General features: G+C 40.1%; 1 protein-coding gene across 4 annotated transcripts in view; it reads right to left on the reverse strand.

Moving 5' to 3' along the window:
- CEP131 (centrosomal protein 131) overlaps positions 1-19,446 on the reverse strand; it is a 313,831-nt gene extending 294,385 nt beyond the window's left edge. The window contains exons 1-2 of one of the 4 annotated variants that reach the window (XM_069199754.1): positions 19,356-19,446; positions 18,052-18,427 (exon numbers count right to left, since the gene is read on the reverse strand). Coding sequence is in view for 1 of the 4 variants with exons in the window: in XM_069199751.1 (XP_069055852.1) it covers positions 18,052-18,165 (114 nt within the window). In the remaining 3 variants the exon portion in view is untranslated. Of the gene's footprint in view, positions 1-18,051; positions 18,428-19,303 lie in introns of all 4 variants that reach the window. The other 3 variants (XM_069199751.1, XM_069199752.1, XM_069199755.1) reach the window with 3 other exon arrangements.
- Positions 19,447-22,680: the final 3,234 nt, after the last annotated feature.

Here is a 22,680-nt window from a genome sequence, read left to right on the forward strand (position 1 = left end):
CGACTACAGCCCGAACTGCTGAACAAAATTTGGCAGGAAGCTAGATCTCGGTGAACAGATTGTGCTTTTTTAATTTGGTGCAAATCCGTTAAGTAGTTTTTGAAATATTAAAGGAAAAATAAATATAGGTATCTGGACAGTTGGCGTTCAGGTGTGCTCTGATTGGCCAGTTTAAGGGAGACTAGTCAATACTGATCGGTTGGTGACAACCTGATGTTTTCGCAGCCATTACAAGACTCATGTAATTGGTCCCTGTGCCCTGAAAATTAATTTTAAAAAAATATGTAGGAGGTCAGGGTGAGCACACCCAGACCCCAAGGAGCATATATGGGGGGTCCCAAATAGACCACCCTTTACTGTCTGGCCACAACACGCTGTGGCAGCCCTTACAGGACTCTGAGGCATGGTGCCCACTGAAATGCATTGTAGTGAATGGGTGGTTTGGGGGGGGGGGGGGAGGGGGTCACAAAAAGGAGAAAGTATAAAGGGTTACAGAATTTAGTTACAATATAAATAATTTATTGATGGTACCATACTAAATTAATGATTTGTGGTGTGTTCCAAGATGATTTTACCCTGTGAAAAAAAGCTTTTGCTGGGATTTCATGAATCATGTTTGAGAGAAAGCGTTTTTTTTGTTGATTGCCCATTGAGGTTATGGGAGGTGTCCAAAAGCTTAAATGAGAGCATAGTTTCTGTAAATTCACACCTATTGTCTCAGTGATATGAGAATAAAGTCTGACATTTTCAGTAAAACGTACTTCCAATAGGAGCAGGCTGTCGTTGATTCCCTTTCGTTCTACTGCAGCCTCCCATAGTCTTTTAAAGAACAACTAAAGTGATAACACTCTAACTTAAGACAAAAGTGTGGCACACCAGAAGCCATCTTGATGGAATCAAACTGTTAAAACTTACATTTATTTGATTTAGAAAGGAACAAACTAAGGGGGTTAATTTTTTAATAGAAATTATGGATAGTGCTGTAGGAAGGAAAATTAGGACAGTTTTAAGTGAGTTCTCAAATATCTTCCTCTTCTAATTCATTAAAACATTCTGACATGCAGACTAAAACATGCACTTTCAACACCAGCAGCACACTGCCAGTTAACTCCCTGGTGATGAGCAGCTTTACTACAGTGTTTAAATGAAAAACTAGAGTGCTAACATTCTGAATTGATGCCAAACGTGTGGCACATCTGAAAGCCATCTTCATGGAATCAAAGGGGAAAACTGAAAACATTTTCTAGGGAGGATACTGCTGTAAATATGGAGGTTGGGAAGCTTCATAACAAATAAATCTCCCAGAGGAAAAAAAACAGCCCAAATATCACCCAAAGGCAGCCCAAGTATAGTCCAAAGACAGAAGTGTGCAAAACACCTAATTTCTTTACAGCTTTACATGAGCATCATTTACATTACACAAGGACACATTAATTTTGGTTTTAGGCATGGAGAAATTAAGTGATTTGCCTAGAATAACAGGATGCCGAGCTGATGCCGAAACTCGACCCTGGTTCCTCAGTTGCAAAGTCTGTAGCTCTGACCGTAACGCCATATTCTCTCCCCTAAGTGTATTGTGAAAGCTGAATTAATTACTAATACATTTGCATTGATAAGCAACTAATAATCTGACATGTATTATGCTAAAATAGTGAAATTGAGTGTTTTGGAGAAATGTGCCCACCTAGGCGGTAACCATAATGTGTACGACATTAACAAAAATAATGTTAACTGTTTAGAAATAATATTCACACATATAACAAAATGTATTAGTGGATCACATTAATATATTAATGTAATGCTTTTGCTTAAAATTACTAGGGATGGAGTAATTACGAAATAATGGGCCTGGTCAACAAGACCTTATGTTAAGCTTCATGGCATAAATAAACATGTGTAAATGCTTTTCTATCTTAACAGAGAAAACACACTTCTTCATTGTTCCTTGTTCACACAGTGCTGACCAAAATGTAATATTGCAACGTTAGACAAATTGACTTCTCAAGCTTTCTTGTGAGAACCATTTGCTGTAATGCCAGGTCCTAACCGTTGACACATTTGTATCTTTCGTGCATGAGAAACTGATGTTCCCAGGACATGACAATGGAACTACTATCTGGAGTTATGTTTGCAACAAAATGTTACCTGACTACTACTGGTGATGTGAAGGAGAGAAGAGGAGCCAATCAATCAATCAATCAATCATCGAAATGTGAAAGACTGTAACTATATAACAGATTTGAGAATTCATGTTTATTGGTTTTACACTCTATGTATGGACCAATGAGAGATCGAAAAACTACTTTGTGACTTTGACTTGTACCGACTGCACAGACAAAGAGAGACAGAGAAGTAACAGAGTTCCAGACGCCCTTCCTTCCTTTTCCTTTAGCCTCATCGCGTAATTACTATTACCATTGATTTGTTAGTGTTGATGTTTTTTCCCCATAGTTGGATGCTCTTGCTAATTTAGTTCGGTTAGCTTAGAGCTCAACCATGGCTGAGACAATCCCCTTCACTTTCCCTTACCAAATGAAGGCTTGACGAGTTCCCCATTGACAAAGATGTCTTAGCTTGCTGATCCATATAGGAGAGGTATAACAACTGCAAATGTTCGTGTACTAGGTTTTGTCTTTCTTTTATGTACCAACCGTTAATTTGGTAGAGCCCTAGTCAGATCTTTTCCAAATTGTGTTTTGTCTATTTTTCTATATGCATGAAGTCCAAACATGGCAATTCAAATTAAAGGGTTAGTTAGTGTGTCACTGTTCCACCGCGGAATGCTTTTATGTATCTGTTAACAAAATGTATGCCATTTCTCTTACACAGTTATTGTTGGTTTGTACCACAACCCTTGAATGTTTGATGATAATTGCTTTATCTAAGTTGAAATTCTTCTGCCGTTTTGGTCATCCTGTGTTTTTGTATATGCTTACCATTTGGTACTGAGTTTGATTTACGTAATCTTAGCATTGTTAATTTAGGGAAATAAACTTCCTAACTTTACTAAAAGGTTGTGGTTATTCATGGCCACATGGGTCATGGTGTGAGAAGTTTACTGACTCAGATATCCGGATAATGATTCATTGAATTTGTCATCTTGTTACCGGTTAAGGTTATGAATAAGATTTGGGTCTATGGCGAGTCACTCTAAGCGCAGTCAAAAGGTCCATTGGACTTCAAATGCGTCCCCTTATCAATAAATTATACAAGATCAAATAAGTTCAGATGTGCTCACAGTAACATACAATCAAGTGATCAACTGGATAAAACAAAATTAGACAGTAAATAATTTTAAAGTGCTTTGTAGCTATTTGAGAACTCAGAAAAGATTTCCCCATTTTAGTTTTTTAGAGCACTAACCATAATTTCTATGGGAAAAAGGCCCTTTCATTTTTAGAATTTATAAAAAGAAATGCATTAGGTATTACAGTTTTGATTACATCAAGATGACGTCAGGCGTGCCACACTTTGGTAATCAATACATAATGTTAGCAATCTAGCTGTTCCTTAGAATACTGTGGGGAGGCAGAAGTCAGAAACACAGACTTGGATAAAAGTGGGCAGGGAGGAGTGTGCAGAGGCAACAAGTTGACCACGTAAGCCAGGCAGGAGGGGCAGTGGCAGCACAACCTACCATGGAGGGCAGGGGAAAGGGCAACAAACCAACCATGCAGGACAGGCAAGAGAGGCTGTGGCAATATAACAGACCATCGTGGGCAGAAGGAAGTGGCAGTACAACCATACATGCTAACACCCAATTTAAGCAGGTGACCCCCAATGTTTTTAGGCCCAAAAGGGCTTTATCTTTTTGTCTCATGCCTAAGATCTCCTCTTTTTCAATGTAAGTCAATGTGGAAGATCATTTCCTCAGTCCTTTTCAAAATCTCCCTCTTACCAAGTTAAAAATGTTGGCAAGTATGGTACATTGGATTACAGAGGGCAGGAGGAATGGGGTAGGGACATGGACTCGGATAACAGAGCTCAGAAGGGAGATGGGCACCAAACTGACCTTACAGTCAGGGGTTGCAGCAGCACAGTACACCACACAGGGCAAGCAGGAAGGCAGTGCAGCACAAAGGACCATGGAAAGCAATAGGGAGGAGACAGGGCCATGCACATGGACAACAGAGAGCAGAGGGGAAAGAGGCAAGGGCAACAAGCTGACCTTACAGGACGGACCGGAGGAACAGTTGCAGCATAACAGGCCATGAAGGGCAGGAGGGAGGGAGAAGGGGCACAACAACGGACCAGAAAAGGCAGGAGGGAGGGGATAGGGGTCTGCACATGGAAAAAGAAGGGCAGGGGGCAAGGGGGCAGGAGCAGCAAGCTGACAATTGAGGGCAAGCAGGATGGGCACTTGAAGCGCAACAGACCATGGAAGGCAACAGTGAGATTATAATGGCATACACACAGACTACGGAGGGAAGGTGGAGGTCAGGGACAGCAAGCTGAACATACAGGGACGATGGGAGGGGCTGTGGCAGCACAGAAGACCATGCATGGCAAGCGGGAGGGTTAGTGGCAGCACAAAGGTTGTGGTTGGCAAGAGGGAGGGGGCCGGGGCATTCACTAAGGAACATGGAAGACAGATGGGAGGGGGAGAGGTTGGACATAGACAAGAGAGGGCAGAGGAAGGGGCTTCACAACAGACCAGCCAGGAGGAGCAGTTGCAACACAACAGAGAATGGAGGGCAGAAGGGAGAGGTAGCAAAATGGAACATGGAGGTCAGGAGGGAGGGGCTAGGGGCAAGGAACTCGGACAGGCAGGGAGGAGGCGGCAGGGACAGGTGGCAGCGTCTGACCATGCTAGGCAGCAGGTAGCAGCTCAACAAAATAATCAGGGTAGATTCGACAGGCAGTGGCCGGTCCATGGAATATAGTGGGCAAAAAGGAGGGAGCAGGGAGATGCACACAGACATTGGAGGTCAGGCGGAAGGAGGATAAGGGCAGCAAGCTAACCATGAGTGAGGCGGCTGGTGCATGGACTCAGAAAACAGAGGGTACTGATGAGGTGGATGCGGCAGCAAGCTAACTGTTCAGGGCAGGCAGGAAGGGCAGTGTCAGAACAATGGCCACAAAGGGCAGTAATGAAGGGGCACGGGCATAGACTTGGACAATGAATGGCACGGAGGAGGGGGGCATGAGCAGCAAGCTTGGGTGGGGGCACAATGCCAGATCAGGACCTACATAGAACCCCCCACCCCTCCCCTCCATGCACTGTTATGGGTATCTTACTCACTGTTAAAAACTATTAGAAATTTACTGAAAAAAAACAAATGTTACAAGAACGTTCTAGTTAAGAAACAGAATTAAAAAAAAACCTTAGAAATTCACTAAGAAACCAAAGGTTACAGGGATGACATAGTTAGGTTCAGATTTTACATGCACAAAACCATAGAAATTCATCTGTTATAGTTAGAGCTATTTCAAGTAACTATAACTCATGCCCTAAGGTAACCATGACTTGCGTCCTCGTCATGCACTAATTACCCCAGATATTACATCACTCATGACATCTTCTATGACATCATTGATATCACTGTAACAACTGTAGTAAAATTTTGATAAGAAAACTTGCATGGCGAGTGTGCAAGTTATAGTTACCTTAGGGCACAAATTTGGTTTTTAGTGAAAAATGTGTGTGTGTGTATATATATATATATATATATATATATATATATATATATACGCTTTAATTAATTCTCTTTGTATTTACAAAAAGAGAACCGCATTCCGAAGTTGTGCCTTATTTTCTTACTTTAATTGAGTAGCGAGCTCCACGGCAAACAATGTCAGGAATCCCCTGATGTGTTTCGGTCTCACCGGACCTTGTTCACAGGTACTTCCTGTGCATTCTCTTGGCGCTTAAATATACAAACAATAATCCACAAAAACACAATACTCATTCAAAGACCAATTTCAAAACCACTTATTTACATCTCAAGATGTGTTAAATCTAATTTAAATTAAATAAAAAACCTCTGCTAAGTAATATATACATTTTAAAATTTTGCAAGGGTATCTCCCCTTTTACTCGTGCTCATGCAATGACTTCTGGTAGATGTAGTTATCAGTTTTTTATATTCAGTCAAATAATTTTATGAAGCAGGGTTACAAAATATATTCTCACTTTAGATTCACCTTACATCTCAAATAGTTGTCAGTTTAATCAAGTCCTAAATAAACATTTGTTGTTATGTTTAGTCAAAAAGGTATATATGATTAAACTACAACCTCTAGCAATTCCTAATTGGTCTCTCTCCTATATTTGAGTATTAATGTGTCTAAGCCTGTGACGTTTATTTTCTAGCCTTAGCGCGCCCATGTGAATGCCACACCAAATAAGCAAAAATAGTACTAATAAAATGAAAAAAAAGACTAATAGATTAGCCATAAAAAGTGTACCAGCCTCCCACTTATTCGATTTTCATAATCCTTATAGGTGTACAAATAGCTCTTCGTCCTGATTGAGACCAAGCGGGATTAAAGATAGAATCTAGTCATATATTAGATATTCTAACTGACGTAGCTTCTTTTCTCTGTCTCCCCCTCATTCTTGTTTTGGTACTTGATCAATTATATAATAAATCATCAATTCCCAATTACTGTTATGTTTTTGTTCCCTATGCCTAGCACTTGCATAGCTCCTGTCTAAATTTGTAGTTGCTCGCATATGTTCTAAAATTTGCTTATTAGTCTCACATATCGTGCTGCCAATGTATTTTAACCCACAAGGGCACTCAATCACAAGTTTTACAAGTCAAAAAAGTTTTCGAATCAGTCTCACATTTCCAGTGTTCGTTAGACATTCTTTCTTATTTTTCCCAATTTTGCATGCCTTACAATCAGTACATTTCCAAAATCCCGGCTTCTGTAGCCAATTTGTTTTTTTAATCTGAAAGTGACTGTGTGTTAGTTTATCACTTAAATTGGGTGTTCTTCTGAATGTCAAGTGTGGTTATTGTCCCATAATTTCTCCTACTGTTGAATCCATTAATAAAACTGGCCAATGATTCTCCAAAATTTTGCAAACTTGTATAGCACTTTGTGAGTACGTGGTTATAAATCGCAACTGTTGTTGTTTGTCATGTTTTATAGAATGATTTATATTCTGAATTAGTTGTTCTCTTGATGATTGTTTCAAACGTTGTTTAGCCCGAGTTAAACATTTGTTGGAATATTGTCTAGCTACAAATCTGTCTTCAGACAATTTAAGATGTTTATCACATTCCCCAGGTTCTGAACAGATTTTCTTTATTCGCAGGAATTCAACATAGGGGATATTCCACTTTGTTTTTGGGGGTGAAAACTTTTTGCATGTAATATTGAGTTGGTGGCCGTCACTTTTCTATGTAGTGTTGTCTGAATTAGTCCATCTTTTATGTAGATTTCTGTATCTAAGAATGTCACACGTGTCACACTGATTTCATAGGTGAAATTCAAGTTTGCTACGTTGGTATTCTAAATCTTGAAATATACCTCAAATTCTTGTTCTGTGCCGTCCCAAATAAGAAATAAATCCTCAATAAACCTAAGCCAGGTCACTACCTTTTGTTGATATATCTCATTTTCTTCTGCCCATGCAATTCGCTGTTCAAACCAGCCCATTGTTAAATTAGCAAAATTTGGAGAGAAAGAAAAACCCATCGCTGTACCCTTCGTTTGCAGATACAATTGTTGGTTAAAGAGGAAGTAGTTATTGGTAAGACAAATACTAATCATTTCCAAGAGCATCTCATTATGTTGAAAGAAACGTATATTTCTTTGGCTCAAAAAGAATTTGCATGCCTGGATTCCTATGTGATGTTCAATATTTGTGTAGAGTGAGACTACATCCATAGTTACCAATCTATAGGTGTTTTGCCAGGGTATGCCTTCCAATTGTAGTAATAAATCCCCTGTATCACGCAAATAGGAATTCTAATTCCTTGCTAAGGGTGCTCCAAAGAAGTCAATGTAATCTGACATAGGTTCTAATAAGGATGCCTTTGCCAATATTATTGGTCTACCCGGCGGATGTATCACATTTTTGGGGAGGAAATATATTGTTGGAATCACAGGATGTTCCACTTTTAAATATTTGGCCTCATCCTGATCAATAAGGCCTAAACCTTCCCACGTTGTAATGCAAGATAGAATCTTCTCCTCCAGTTTTGTTAATAGGTATCATCAATCTTTTCACCAGGGAAATGTCCCCGTCGGAGGAATCTGTTTTGAAAAAAAGATTACATTTCTGTCCATCTACCAATTTGGATCTGGTACAAACACAAATAGATTTTTATAAATATATACGCAAAATCAAACTTGCGAAGACATTTGCAGAAGCCAAGATAAGAGGAAAATTATTCACCAGAACAGGAGTATAACTTGACAGTGTCAGATAAAGAAACTTTGATGAATTTAGATACAACACCAGGAGATAAACCATTGGAAGAAACTGAAGTTGTGGTACCTTTGGGGGCAGGTCTCACGGGAAAAAGACCACAATCCAAGTTTTATCCGGCTTTACCAGCAGGAAATAAAATTGATCTGTTCGCCGAAATGGTAATTCATGACTTATATAAAAAGAATTGGAACAAAAACAAGGATAATTTAACCTTATTGGAGAAACAGGCGCTACATAAACTCCAAATGGATACAACTGTGGAAATCAAGCCAGCTGACAAAGGTGGAAATATTGTGATACAAAACAAACAGGATTATGTGAATGAAGCCATGCGGCAATTAGCAGATACAACATGTTATGCACAAATTGGTGGGAACCCTTTAACAAAACTGGAGGAGAAGATTCTATCTTGCATTACAACGTGGGAAGGTTTAGGCCTTATTGATCAGGATGAGGCCAATTATTTAAAAGTGGAACATCCTCTGATTCCAACAATATATTTCCTCCCCAAAATTCACAAAGATTTGATACATCCGCCGGGTAGACCAATAATATCGGCAAAGGCATCCTTATTAGAACCTATGTCAGATTACATTGACTTCTTTCTGGCACCCTTAGCAAGAAATTTGAATTCCTATTTGCGTGATACAGGGGATTTATTACTACAATTGGAAGGCATACACTGGCAAAACACCTATAGATTGGTAACTATGGATGTAGTCTCACTCTACACAAATATTGAACATAACATAGGAATCCAGGCATGCAAATTCTTTTTGAGCCAAAGAAATATACGTTTCTTTCAACATAATGAGATGCTCTTGGAAATGATTAGTATTTGTTTTACCAATAACTACTTCCTCTTTAACCAACAACTGTATCTGCAAACGAAGGGTACAGCAATGGGTTTTTCTTTCTCTCCAAATTTTTCTAATTTAACAATGGGCTGGTTTGAACAGCGAATTACATGGGCAGAAGAAAATGAGATATATCAGCAAAAGGTAGTGACCTGGCTTAAGTTTATTGATTATTTATTTCTTATTTGGGACGGCACAGAACAAGAATTTGAGGTATATTTCAAGATTTAGAATACCAACATAGCAAACTTGAATTTCACCTATGAAATCAGTGCGACACGTGTGACATTCTTAGATACAGAAATCTACATAAAAGATGGACTAATTCAGACAACACTACATAGAAAAGTGACAACCACCAACTCAATATTATATGCAAAATGTTTTCACCCCCAAAAACAAAGTGGAATATCCCCTATGGTGAATTCCTGCGAATAAAGAAAATCTGTTCAGAACCTGGGGAATGTGAAAAACATCTTAAATTGTCTGAAGACAGATTTGTAGCTAGACAATATTCTAACAAATGTTTAACTCAGGCTAAGCAACGTTTGAAACAATCATCAAGAGAACAACTAATTCAGAATATAAATCATTCTATAAAACATGACAAACAAATAACCACGTACTCACAAAGTGCTATACAAGTTCACAAAATTTTGGAGAATCATTGGCCAATTTTATTAATTAATTTGACAGTAGGATAAATTATGGGACAATATCCACAAATGACATTCAGAAGAACACCCAATTTAAGTGATAAACTAACACACAGTCACTTTTATATTAAAAAACCAAATTGGCTACAGAAGCCGGGATTTTGGAAATGTAGTGATTGTACGGCATGCAAAATTGGGAAAAATAAGAAAGAATATCAAACGAACACTGGAAATGTGAGACTGATTCGAAAACTTTTGACTTGTAAAAGTCGATTTACAGTGTATGTGATTGAGTGCCCTTGGGGGTTAAAATACATTGGCAGCACGATATGTGAGACTAGAAAGCGAATTTTAGAACATATTCGAGCAACTACAAATTTAGACAGGAGCTATGCAACTGCTACGCATATGGAACAAAAACATAACAGTAACTGGGAATTGATGATTTATTATATAATTGATCAAGTACCAAAACAAGAACGAGGGGGAGACAGAGAAAAGAAGCTACGTCAGTTAGAATCTAGACATATATTAGATATTCGTTCTTTAACCCCGCTTGGTCTCAATCAGGACGAAGAGTTATTTGTATACCTATAAGGATTATGAAAATCTGCTACTAACCATAAATCTTTGGGATGAATAAGTGGGAGGCTGGTACACTTTTTATGGCTAATCTATTCATTTTTTTTAATTTTATTAGTACTATTTTTGCTTATTTGGTGTGGCATTCACATGGGCGCGCTAAGGCTAGAAAATAAACCTCACAGGCTTAGACACATTAATACTCAAATATAGGAGCGAGACCAATTAGGAATTGTTAGAGGTTGTAGTTTAATCATTTATACCTTTTTGACTAAACATAATAAAAATTGTTTATTTAGGACTTGATCAAACTGACAACTATTTGAGATGTAAGGTGAATCTAATGTGAGAATATATTTTTTAACCCTGCTTCATAAAATTATTTGACTAAATATAAAAATCTGATAACTACATCTACCAGAAGTCATTGCATGAGCACGGGTAAAAGGAGAGATACCCTTGCAAAATTTAAAGATTTATATATTACTTAGCGGAGGTTTTTTATTTAATTTAAATTAGGTTTAACACATCTTGAGATGTAAATAAGTGGTTTTGAAATTGGTCTTTGAATGAGTATTGTGTTTTTGTGGATTATTGTTTGTATATTCAAGCGCCAAGAGAATGCACAAGAAGTACCTGTGAACAAGGTCCGGTGAGACCGAAATGCATCAGGGGGTTCCTGACATTGTTTGCCGTGGAGCTCGCTACTCAAATAAAGTAAGAAAATAAGGCACAACTTCGGAGTGCAGTTCTCTTTTTGTAAATACAAAGAGAATTAATTAAAGCATGATACGGGTGTCCTACCGAAGAACCGGCACCACCGAGGAATAAAAGCGCGCCACAGCACGCCATTTACGACAACTTCTCTCTCTATATATATATATATATATATATACATACATATACACTCATATATACACAGACACAGGTATACTTATTTTTTTCCCTCCAGTAAGTATAAAAAAAAAATATATGAATACATGTACTCCTTATAATATATAGACAAAATGTATACATAGACACCTTAACACAAACATTACAATTTTATGTACTATTGAAGAAAGTTCTGCATTATAAGTACCCATATGTACATTTGTGTATTGTTATTTACAAGCTGAGGCGTACATATTATATTTGATTTTTTAAATTATATATGCAGTTAACAGTTAAGCATTTAAAAATGGTCCCTTTAGAATGTATTCATCTACTTACATGTTATATATATTTTGACCTGCACATATATGATAAGGATAAGACATATATAGCTATATATACACACACATATACACACACATATATGCACATATAGATACACACATTTATTTATAAATGTATAACTTAATCCTTATATCCACATATAAGTGGAACAATATATCAATAACATATAAAGGTGATGAGTGTGGGCTTATGGGTTTATCTTTCTATAATAACACACATTACAAAGTGTAAATATGATTAGTACATACAAGTGCTTCACTACTGAAATATTGGAGGCAGAAAATGTAAACTTTATGCTTTAACAGCAAAAACAAATGGAAGGCCTGAGTTTCTAAATATTCATCCATGTATCTACATATGGGTCTTTATATTGTACAATTGTATGCTTCTAGATTATCTTACACATGCGTAATATGTTAACATCTCTAAGTAAGAATACCTTTTATGTGTGGTTAAGTATCTATATATTTTCCACGTACTGCGGAAGAAAAAACCTTTAAAACTGCCCCCAACCACTTACTCTATGACTCGGCCTAAACCTTTCTCAAATTATCCCCCTATCTACACTCTCTGACTCATACCCAAACCACTAATACCACTATAGACTCCCAAATAACCGTTTCCAAACTCTTCCCTCCTTTATCCTATTCATCCAATTAACAGGTGCACATATCCACCACTTCAGTGCTTCAATACCTCGTCTGGGGTAGTTAGAGCTATATAAATACAATTTACAATTCCACTCCCAAAGATCCTTTCCCCCCTCTAATCACTGACTGGCTGTATCTTTACCTTTGACCTTGTACAGGAGTGCCTTTTGTATGCACCTAACAGTATCTAAGGTATACACAGGCCCAGGATACTAGGACCACAAAGTTTGGACAGGACTCCATTAGATTTCAGGACCCTCAAGCAGTCTTTGTAGCCTAATTGTCAAAGCTTATTTATTGTCGATGGTTGGAAGCCTGTACCATACACAATAATAAAACTGACAAAGCCAAAAGGTCTGACCTTGACAATCGGACTTTATTTTTGCAAAAACACGCAGGATGCAAAAAAATGACAAAAATATATGAAAGGTAAACATAAAGAAGTGGCCCAGCAAAGCAACCCAGGCACACCAATCCTGTAACTGAACTGCATTTATTTTCAGGCGGCTCTGGCCATGAGGAAAAATGCAATCAAGAAAGGCAAGAGGTGAAGTGTGCGGACCCACGGCGGTAGAGAGGTGGGCTGAATCGAAAGTTGAAAAAGACAGCTGACCAAAATAATGAATGGACAGGGCTGCCAGCTAGCACTTGTATGTATGTTTCTGATCTTTTAACCCCTTAGCTGCTGGGCCTTAACCCCACCCCCTCCTGCCTCTCCCCTCCCACTGCTAAGCCCTTTTTGGCTTTTTGGGGTAGTTCGCACTTAGGACTTCATAACCTTTTGTTCACATAAGCTATCCACGCCGAGTTTGCGTCCTTGTTTTCCTACATCCTGGGGATTCTAAAGGTACCCAGAGTTTGTGATTACCCCTGGAGGAGACCAAGAAATTAGCCAAAATACAGCAAAAATTTAGTTTTTTTTTCAGAAATTGGGAAAAAGGGCTTCAGAAGAAAGCATGTCGTTTTTTCCCCTGAAAATGGCATCGAGAAAGAGTTTGCGGTGCTGAAGTCACCATCTTCCTAGATTTCAGGAGCAGGCAGACTTGAATCAGAAAACCACATTTTTCAACACAATTTTGGCATTTTACTGGGACATACCCCATTTTTTAAAAATGTTTTGCTTTTAGCCTTCTTCCAGTTAGTGACAGAAATGGGTGTGAAACCAATGCTGGATCCCAGACAGCTAAATATTTCTGAAAATTAGACAATATTCTGAATTCAACAAGGGGTCATTTGTGAAGATCATACAAGGTTTGACCTATGACCAATGTTAAGAATCTTGAGTTTTGGCTTTACAGGAACTGTTCTTGGTGGGAAGCAGGTGAAATAAGCAGTGTCTGAATGTATCCACCAGGGGAGACTTCTTTCTTCTATACACAAGCGTGTGAGCACTGGTGGTAAGAACAAGACTACCCTCCAGATTAGACCCTGCAAACGTACGAGACTCTGGCTCCTCCTGGGACTTCACAAAAACTGTAACTCTGAGAATATGGCAGTGTGACTAGTCTCTAAGATACTCGGGTTTGGTCATGCATCTGAAGCGTGATGACAACTTCACTTGGCTGTTGTTGTGCAGTGGATTGAATATAACTTAATGCCTTGCTCATCAGAATTTTCACAGCCCAAGGTCCAAATGTATCTGCTCCACACTCCACCAACAAATCCCACTCTGTTCTTTGCAGTCTTTGCAATTGAGGGTTATGGCTTTTTCTGTCCTGCCGCAAAAGTCTGAAATCATCTGCCAGTTGCCAATTAGTAGATTGTTAATTAAAGCACTTTTAGTAAGGACCTCAAGAATCTACATTTTTTGTTAACCTTTTTATTATTTTTAGGTCTCACAGCCAAGCTTTACCCGTTTCGCTGAGAGAGACCTCTAGTGAACTATCCCCCCCCCCCCCAAAAAAAAAAAAAAAAAAAACTTAGGATGGACTTACAGCCTGCCCAATGTTTCCAGTGGTTGGCTATACTGTCACTCCTATTTCTTTACTTCTTAACTGTAGCCTTAACTCCCTCTTCTTTTGTTTGTCCCTACCGTGGTGCATAGCCTCTTTACCATGATTTGGACTGGCTGACCTGTACCCTTCCATTGCTCACTTCTTACAACTGTCTTCTTTTTTGTTAAGCACTCAATGAGGGTCCATGTGTTTTGCAACTCTCTTGTGTTCTTTTTCCAGCCCTCAGATCTCATCCCCATACTCTGCGCTGCTTGTTGTCTCATGTACTGCTCACTTCCTTATGCGCTTCCCTCCCACCAAGTTCTCCCACCCATATTTTGTGATCCACTCTTCTTTGTGTGCTGCTTTTCCTGTCCTTTAGCCTTCTCACCCGGCTTTTCCTTTTTATTTCATTTCCTCCGCTTACTCCCTGCTGCTTTCCCCTCGCTCCTTTATTCCTCAATCTACCCCTCGCAGTCCTTTTAGTATTTATATCTTTACATTTCTTGGAGGGCTGGGTGTCTCCCATACGCTAAATGGCTACGCCTCTTACACAAATGCTGTTTGACGTTACTGAAAATGTATTTTTTCGTTTACTGACTGCTCTAAGTGCCATACCCCATTTTTGTATCGCTAAGTAAAAGAATAAATATAATGGCACTTAGGTCTTTCAGTAGGTGTGGGCATGCGTGGTGATGTACATCACATACATCATCAAGCATACATGGCTTTCTGAATGGCACGGGCAACAGTAGCATCATAATACGTATGCATGCATCACAGTGCATTTTATGTTTTTTGACAATGCAGCATCACAGAAAAGCACTGGCAAAGCCAATAGTGCCTAAAGGAGAGACCTACTGGCTTTGCCATTGATTGTTTTTTGGGCTGATCTATCAAAAAGGTGTCTTTCGACAAACGCACTTATAAAGTACTTTAACTTACTCACTTTAGCAGCCTTCAAACTGGACACTACGTTTCAGATGCGGTCTTGGCATAATAATCAAGATAAGACCTCAATATCGAGGCACGGTACTCAAGATGTTGCCTTCAAAAAGGGATACAAGTGCAGTCTCCAGAACAGTCTACGGTGCTGGACACAGTTATTCACAGGAGCATGAGTAGAATACTAAAGGCCAATTTTATTGGGCACAATATTTCAGGTGTGGGCACATACTCCTGATACTGGCTCTAAAACCCGACTCAGTACTCCTGATGAGCCTCACCCATGACTGTAGGGTTACCGCACAACCTCCTATTTTCTGCTGGCTAAACCACTCCCTGTGCACCACAACGCTCCTCTTACTCTCGTTGCCAGGGTGTTTTCCCAAGCTGAAGTCATCAGATTTAGTAAGAACCCTCTCCAGTCCTCCCATCATGCACCGCTCGTCAGGACGTCTGCTCCAAGCGCATGACTGTGCACCTGGCTCCTTCAGTTTCCTTAGCTGCACCATCTTCTGAGCAATGTGTGTTGGGACATACTAATTAGTACAAACAAAAACCTCGCCTCGTTTTTAAATTCAACTGCAACATAAATACGAGCAGCCATCCCCTGGCAACTCCACCCCTCATGATGACATGCTCTTCCTAGGAAGATATTTCCCAACAGACATTCAAATCCCACAGCACAGGTGTGCTGTGCGCATAGTGCTGTCTGTGGAAACAACTGGTGACGCAGGCCTGGAGTACCAGAGACTAAGAAGCTTCTTCACGGTAGTGAGGTAGTGAAACCTGTATTGTGGTCAGGAAGGTGGCAAGCACATGTGAAGCTTTGTTTATAAGTCTGTGAAACAGAGGCGTCGGTTGCCATGAGATACAAACTGCAAGCAGTGTGCACCATACATTGTGCAAGAGAGCCGGAGGTGTGACAGTACCGTGCCAGCAGAATACATCCATGGGGGTTGACGCGAGTGTGCATCAGAAATAAACACATGGCAGAGAAGATAGCACATATCGTCCAGCCTGAAGACAGAGTAGACCATGTTTATCAGGCAAGTAAATCAAAAGTGGAAAATTCCAATGTGTTTATTTTTTTAAATTGATTCCTTGTTAAAATGCAGGTTTTTTTGCAAGTGTTGCAAAAATCAGTCGAGCCTGTGAATCAGTAAATCAAAGCCTGAGGACATAATCACTGGCTCTATTAAAACGGTCTGCTATGGCTCCCCACGGAAAAAAATGGTTAATAACACACGGACATGGATTTACTTCTTGATTAAGAACCTGTTTCCACTTGAAAGCACAAAAGCATCTGTCTAACTATCAATCTGCTACCCAGCTCAAGAAAGCATTAGCTGATGCTTCCTATGAATACTGGACTGCTGGTAGCCAGCTGCGATAGCCATCTGAGAAATGTCCAGAGCTTTCGATACTGTTGACTAACCTGTTCAATTGGACAGAGAAGTCTTGGTCTGTGGGCAAGGCTTTTAACTGGTTCAGAGTCTTATAGAAAGGAGGAAATTCAGAGGGTGAGGATTGGGTTTCAAACCCCTCTTGCTCCAACAATGTGCTGGTTGAAACAGAGATCACCCCATCACTGTTGACGTCCATCGTATATTTAGCCTGTCTTCTACAATGACAACAAGATCTTTGAATGAACCTACTGTCCTTGCAGCCGATACACAGCTGCGGTTAACGGAATCTCTGGAAAACGCCTCCCTTAATCTCCCTGAGGTCTCTGTACTGTTTGTCTGATCTTGTGTGGTGTAACCCACCTTTTAATGTCTGATCCTGCTTGGTTGCCTCGACATAAAATTTTGTGTCATGCATTGCCAGTGTGAATTGTTGCATGTGTCAAACGGTGCCACAGGTATGTGGTAGATTGAAGAAGCCAATCTTTTAATAGCTTGCTACAAGTGCGGTCCTTCAATTTATTGTGCCCTACGGTTATAGTTAAACTGGAAGAATGCAGCATCCCCCGTGGCTAGTTGATTTCCTGCTCTCTCCTCACAATGGACATACTCCCTTCATTCTTCCAGTGCTACCATCTCGTTGGATGGTTGAGAGATTCCAACGGAGCACCAATGGCACCAAAATCATCTTAATAGGTTGAAAAAGGAGGACGCTTTCTAGCTAACAGACCTATCTATCCAACCCTTTGCTGGCCAACACCATCAGTGGACTAGAAAGGGATGAGTTTGGTAGCCACAGTGGACTGTGGAATGTCCTTCCCACCACAAACCTCCACAGTGTGTGGAAAGAGGGTCTGACAATGCTTCTTGTTGAGCAGGACCTTTTTTTTTTTCCCCAGCATTGGGCTGTCATATTATGTAACTTCAATGAGTGTACAATCATCACTATGCGCCCGGCTGTGGGATTCCAAGCTAGAAGACATGCATCACTGTTTATCCAGCTGCTGTACACATGGCCTGGATTCTTCACTCTCTCTTAAGTTGCGGGACACATCATTTAGATTCTCTGCTGTGTTTCAGCCTGGAGGACTTCATGTCAAGACAGAAGGCCAGCATTATGCATTTAACCCTTTGAGCCACTCTGCTACAGCAACCTTTACAGACCGTAGAGAATAAAATAGAATGCCCACAACAAGTTATACGGCTGCCGGACAAACAGTCGGGTCTCTCCTTTCTTTATTCAGCTTTGGGGCATGTAGGACCACCTTAATAATTCGTCTGGCTGTTCAAAACTTCGTTGGATTTTTTTTCTTTTTGTCAGTGCTATGATAATGTAAAGTTTTATTTAGGATGATAATGAAAGTTTCTTACAAACAAAAACAATCACCACGCGAATGCCGACCACATACACTCTTACCTCACTTGTCAAGGGATCACAGGAAAAGATGCAGAAATATATCTGGGAGACAGGCTTCCTGCTAGGGGCTTTTCTTGCTACATTCGAGAAGGCCGCCAGGGAAAGTCCCAGCATCCAGGGGAAGATGTCAGAGTGCCATGGGGCCTGAGGGGTCACTGTCGATGCTGCATTCAGCAGATGTCTGTAAATCCGGAAAGAAAAGGCTCCCCAAACTCCACAAAAGACGTGCTAATAATAAGATCCGCCAGAGAATGCCCGTGTGCTCCACTCAGAAATCCAGTGGTAACAACCGTGAATCCAACACAGTGAATTTTAAGCTGCAGCCATAAAGCCAGGTGCCGCGGAGAAACGGTTTCCAAATTCAATTTTGACTACCCTGTAAAACAAAAATACGTTTAAACGAGAACCTTTAAACTTGGGTCCGCGCAGACAAGTGCCGTGGATGGAGCAGAGACGCGGGCCGCCTCGTGACGGGAGAGGCAGCAGTGCCTCCCTCTCACAGAAGCTGCACAGTAAGACAGTTCACCCCACGGATGCTCTTTTTATGTCGTATCCACCAACCTCACGCTTTTTTCACTCTCCAGTCTTCTTCCTACTCTCCTCCATTTCTTTCTACCCCTCAGTAGAAGCGAGGAGTTCCTAACTCCGTGCGCCTTCTACATGCCTTCTCCATTCTTCTAGCAGCCGGCTAGAGACTAACAGGCCATCGTGAAGCACATTGAAGCCATACAACAGTCTTTAGAAACGTCTTACACACCATCAACAGAAGGCACTGAATGGAAGCCCTTGAGATGTATTAATGATAATAGCTCGGTTTTATATATTGCCCAATAATGCAGTTTTTGCATTTCATGTGACGTAAGTGCCAGCTGATTATGGTCAAACTGAACGGCGCCACTTGTGGAGCTGGGTACCACTGTAACAGTGATCTGCGCACCCCTGGAGGGTCGCTGCACCCCTCGACACTCTTTGCCTCCCACTGACAACACTAAAGCGACCACTGGGAGGCTTCCGCTGCCGATGCACCAATGTAGTACCTTCTGCATCTACTGCCACTCATCTGTTGCCACAGGGCAACCCTTCTGCGCCCCCACACAAAACCTAGAATTTCTCTTTACTCATCAAGCGCCACTAGCAGCCCTCTGCTCCCTTCGAGAGCCCCTGCAACGCTTGGCAGCGCTTTGCACACATGTAACGGCTCGCTGCACCCCTCTAACTGTTAGTAGATCCCGCAGCAAGGCTTTTAACATACCTCTGCGGCTCCAGCACCCCTACTGCGTGGCAGCTTTCCCCCTCTCACTCACCTTCGGTTAATACTGACAATGCAACAGACACAGATACTCTGTAGCAACCAACACAGGGCGCCCTGACAACCAGAGCCCGCCTCCTCCCGACAGATCATTTGCTAGAGGTGCTGCCTTTCTAGTAAAGTTCAGAACAGGATTCGGTGACTCGAGCTTTCCATCAGGCGTCTGTGGGCGGGTTTAAGGAAGAGTGGTTGAGGAAGCAGAAAGGCGGGCCTAGCATTCCAGCTCACTGTTTTGTCTGGAGGAGACCGAGGGGGGGACATGTGCGAAAGGAGGAGGGCAGGGGAGAGAGGGACTCCCCTGCTCTCAGGAACAGACTGAGAAAGAACACACGTGGTGGGCGAAATGCGAGGAGAAGGGAGAGGAATGGGCCAAGAGAGCTGAAATAAGGGAATATGTGCCACGAGGAAAAAGAGTGGGTGAAATTCAAGCAGTGACAAATCATTTGAGACCTATTAGCTTTGTTAGTGTTTTTAGCCACGTTAAACAGCATCGTTGCTGCTGTGCGCCAGGGTGAAGGCGAAAAAGTGTTAATGACAAGACTCATTTTCTAGACACATGCTTGCGTTCAATGTAGGCGCTTACAAAGGACACTGTTTTGTCCTTAAAGTTACAAATCCACGATGTCTCGATACCTTTTTTTTTTTTTTAAACAGCGTTGTCTCAAAATGGAGCTGGTTGCAGGAGTGGACGAAGGCGAAGGAACACAGCAGGTGGAAAGAAGCAACAAGTAGAAGAGAACATGGTGGATGGAAAGCAACGTGGAGTGTCGGGACAGAAGCGCACAGTGAAAAGGAGCAACATGGAGTGTGGGGGCAGAGGCACAAGGGCTAGAGAACAACACAGGTGTGGGGGGGGGGGAGAGTAGCACGAGGGGATAAAAGCACACAAGGGAGACAGCTGGAAATCACATGCACTCGAGAGAGCTTTAACAAAAAGAAAAACATAGTTCCCTAGAGCGAGCAGAGGGCACTCCGTAGCCAGCCAATCAAATATATGAGGAAGGGCCTATGCTTCATGGCAGGGACAAACATAGGATTGACAAAAAGTAGAGTGACAGGAACGAAACTAATGGTGAGCAGTGGATGGGCTCCAAGGTCCTGTGTCTTGGAAAGTCAACAATATGTCTTTTGCAATCAGACATGTCCTGTCTGGAAGGCCCGACCTTAAAATAAACGTTTCAGGTGGGTAACAAGCAATACACACAGAAAGAGCAGATAGGGCCAGAGTTTAGTTCAAGAAGAGCAAAAAATAAAAAGCGAATGTAAAAGTAAAAATTAAAACATCGCTGGGCAAGTTAGAATTCATGTTGTCCAGCATAAAACAGTCACTTACTGTTTTATTAAAACATTTACAACTTAGTATGTGATGTGGCTGTCCCCTTAGTGGTTCTTGCAGATGACGATAGTCTACTATCTTAATTTCTTCCAGGGTAATCTACTGAAGTCCTACTGGCCAAATTCACATCATGAGTTCAATTTATTTTTTCATTGGCAGATTATCATTTATATGTTTCCGACATTTTTCTATTTTGTCTCCATCTGCTAGTGTACAATATATTTTAAATAAATACATTGTGTGTATATATTTTAAATTTCATGTATTATATTATTATACTATATAGTTTGATTAATGAAGAGAAATAAATGAAAAAGAAATACATATCAACTGACAAAGCACTTGCTAATGCGCAATATAACAATTGTTAAATTAAGCTCTATGTTAAAAAAAAATACAGGGCTTCTAACAGAGTATGCATTTATTGGGCCAATAAACCCTACAAAAACATTATTTTGAACTTGTAGGCTTGTGACTATACCTACATAATATGGTCAAGACTGCAAACAGCCTTTACTGTGCATGCCTTTACCACGCAGATGCCTTTGCCATGCAAGGTAGGTATATTTAAGGTAAATGTGTGTGTGTGTGTGTGTGTGTGTGTACATATATATATATATATATATATATATATATATATGTATATCTATCTATATATATAGCATTACCATTAATTAAAATCTGTATATATATATATATGTGTATACACATATATATATATATATATATATATATATATATATCAATTAACAGTAAGGTTAAATTTAAGGTTATGGGTGGGTAGTCTTAAAGAGTGGTAATAGTAGTAATAGGTTTTAGAGGTGGGTAGTGGTAGAATTTTGGTAAGGTTCTTTTTAGGGTGTAATGGTAAGGGTCATTTTAGGGTTTAAGAGTGGGTAATGTTAAGAGAAGGTTACAAATAAAATGTTAAAAAGGGGTATTTGAAAGATTCCCCTAAAGGGGAAATTAAATTTAAGAATAAAATACAATTATTATATTATATTGTATATACGTACCTCAATATACTTACCTTACATGGTAAAGGCATGCATAGCAAAGTCATCTGCGTGGTGACGTATAGAGCATATAGACAAGAGCCATATGTGACCCTTAAGCTGCAATTCACTGCAGGTTCCATTCCAACCGGTCTACAATTTGTACTATTTTATATAAGGATTCTAGTAATCCAATTAATTGGGGGACTTATTAAGAAGAACATCTGCATTTTGGAAAAAAAAAAAAACATTGCATGGTCTCCCTTATATGATGGGTCCAATGCCAACTAGGAAAGATACATTTATTATTATGTTTTTCTTACACAAAAAACATTCTGTGCGCTGGGGAATAAAGCTATCACTATGAAAAGAAAACAATAAGCATTTATACGGTTATTGTATAAAATTCAGAAAAGCAACACTCAGCATATTCAGTTGCCAAACATTAAATAAAAGTTATCAAACTTTTTCTAAACTGTGGTACCTAGTAGAAAGCACATTCGAAGAGAGCAAATGAATGATTGATCACAGTACATAAACATCCAATAGAAAGGCATCCCAATAGAAAAAAAATGTTAACTACTCCAAAGTATCAGTAAATATTCCAAAGAAATAAAAATGTGTGCTATGGGGCTTTCTTTTGTGTTGGAGGTAAAAACTTAATTACCAGCACTAAGAACTTTAAAAGCAGTCAGAAGTGGAAACAGTAAGCACTGTCTTTTGAGGCCCCTGTTAAAGCAGCAAATGGACCAGGAATCTTTGTTTGCATGCTATAAAGATACAAACTTTCTCTCTTCCCAAAGTCTTAGCAGTTGTTAAAAAAATGACATCCTCTGGCATCCAAGTGGAAGGCATGCTGTGGCAGTTAGTGAAGCAGCCCTGTGAAAACATACACTTTCATGAATAAAAATGTGCCTAACAAAAAAAGGAAAAACCCATAACACCTTCAGATAAAAAGTGACTGCAGACTCAACAAAACAACTTATGGA

This window comes from Pleurodeles waltl, chromosome 7 (assembly GCF_031143425.1).
Source record: "Pleurodeles waltl isolate 20211129_DDA chromosome 7, aPleWal1.hap1.20221129, whole genome shotgun sequence".
Lineage (NCBI taxonomy): Eukaryota > Metazoa > Chordata > Amphibia > Caudata > Salamandridae > Pleurodeles > Pleurodeles waltl.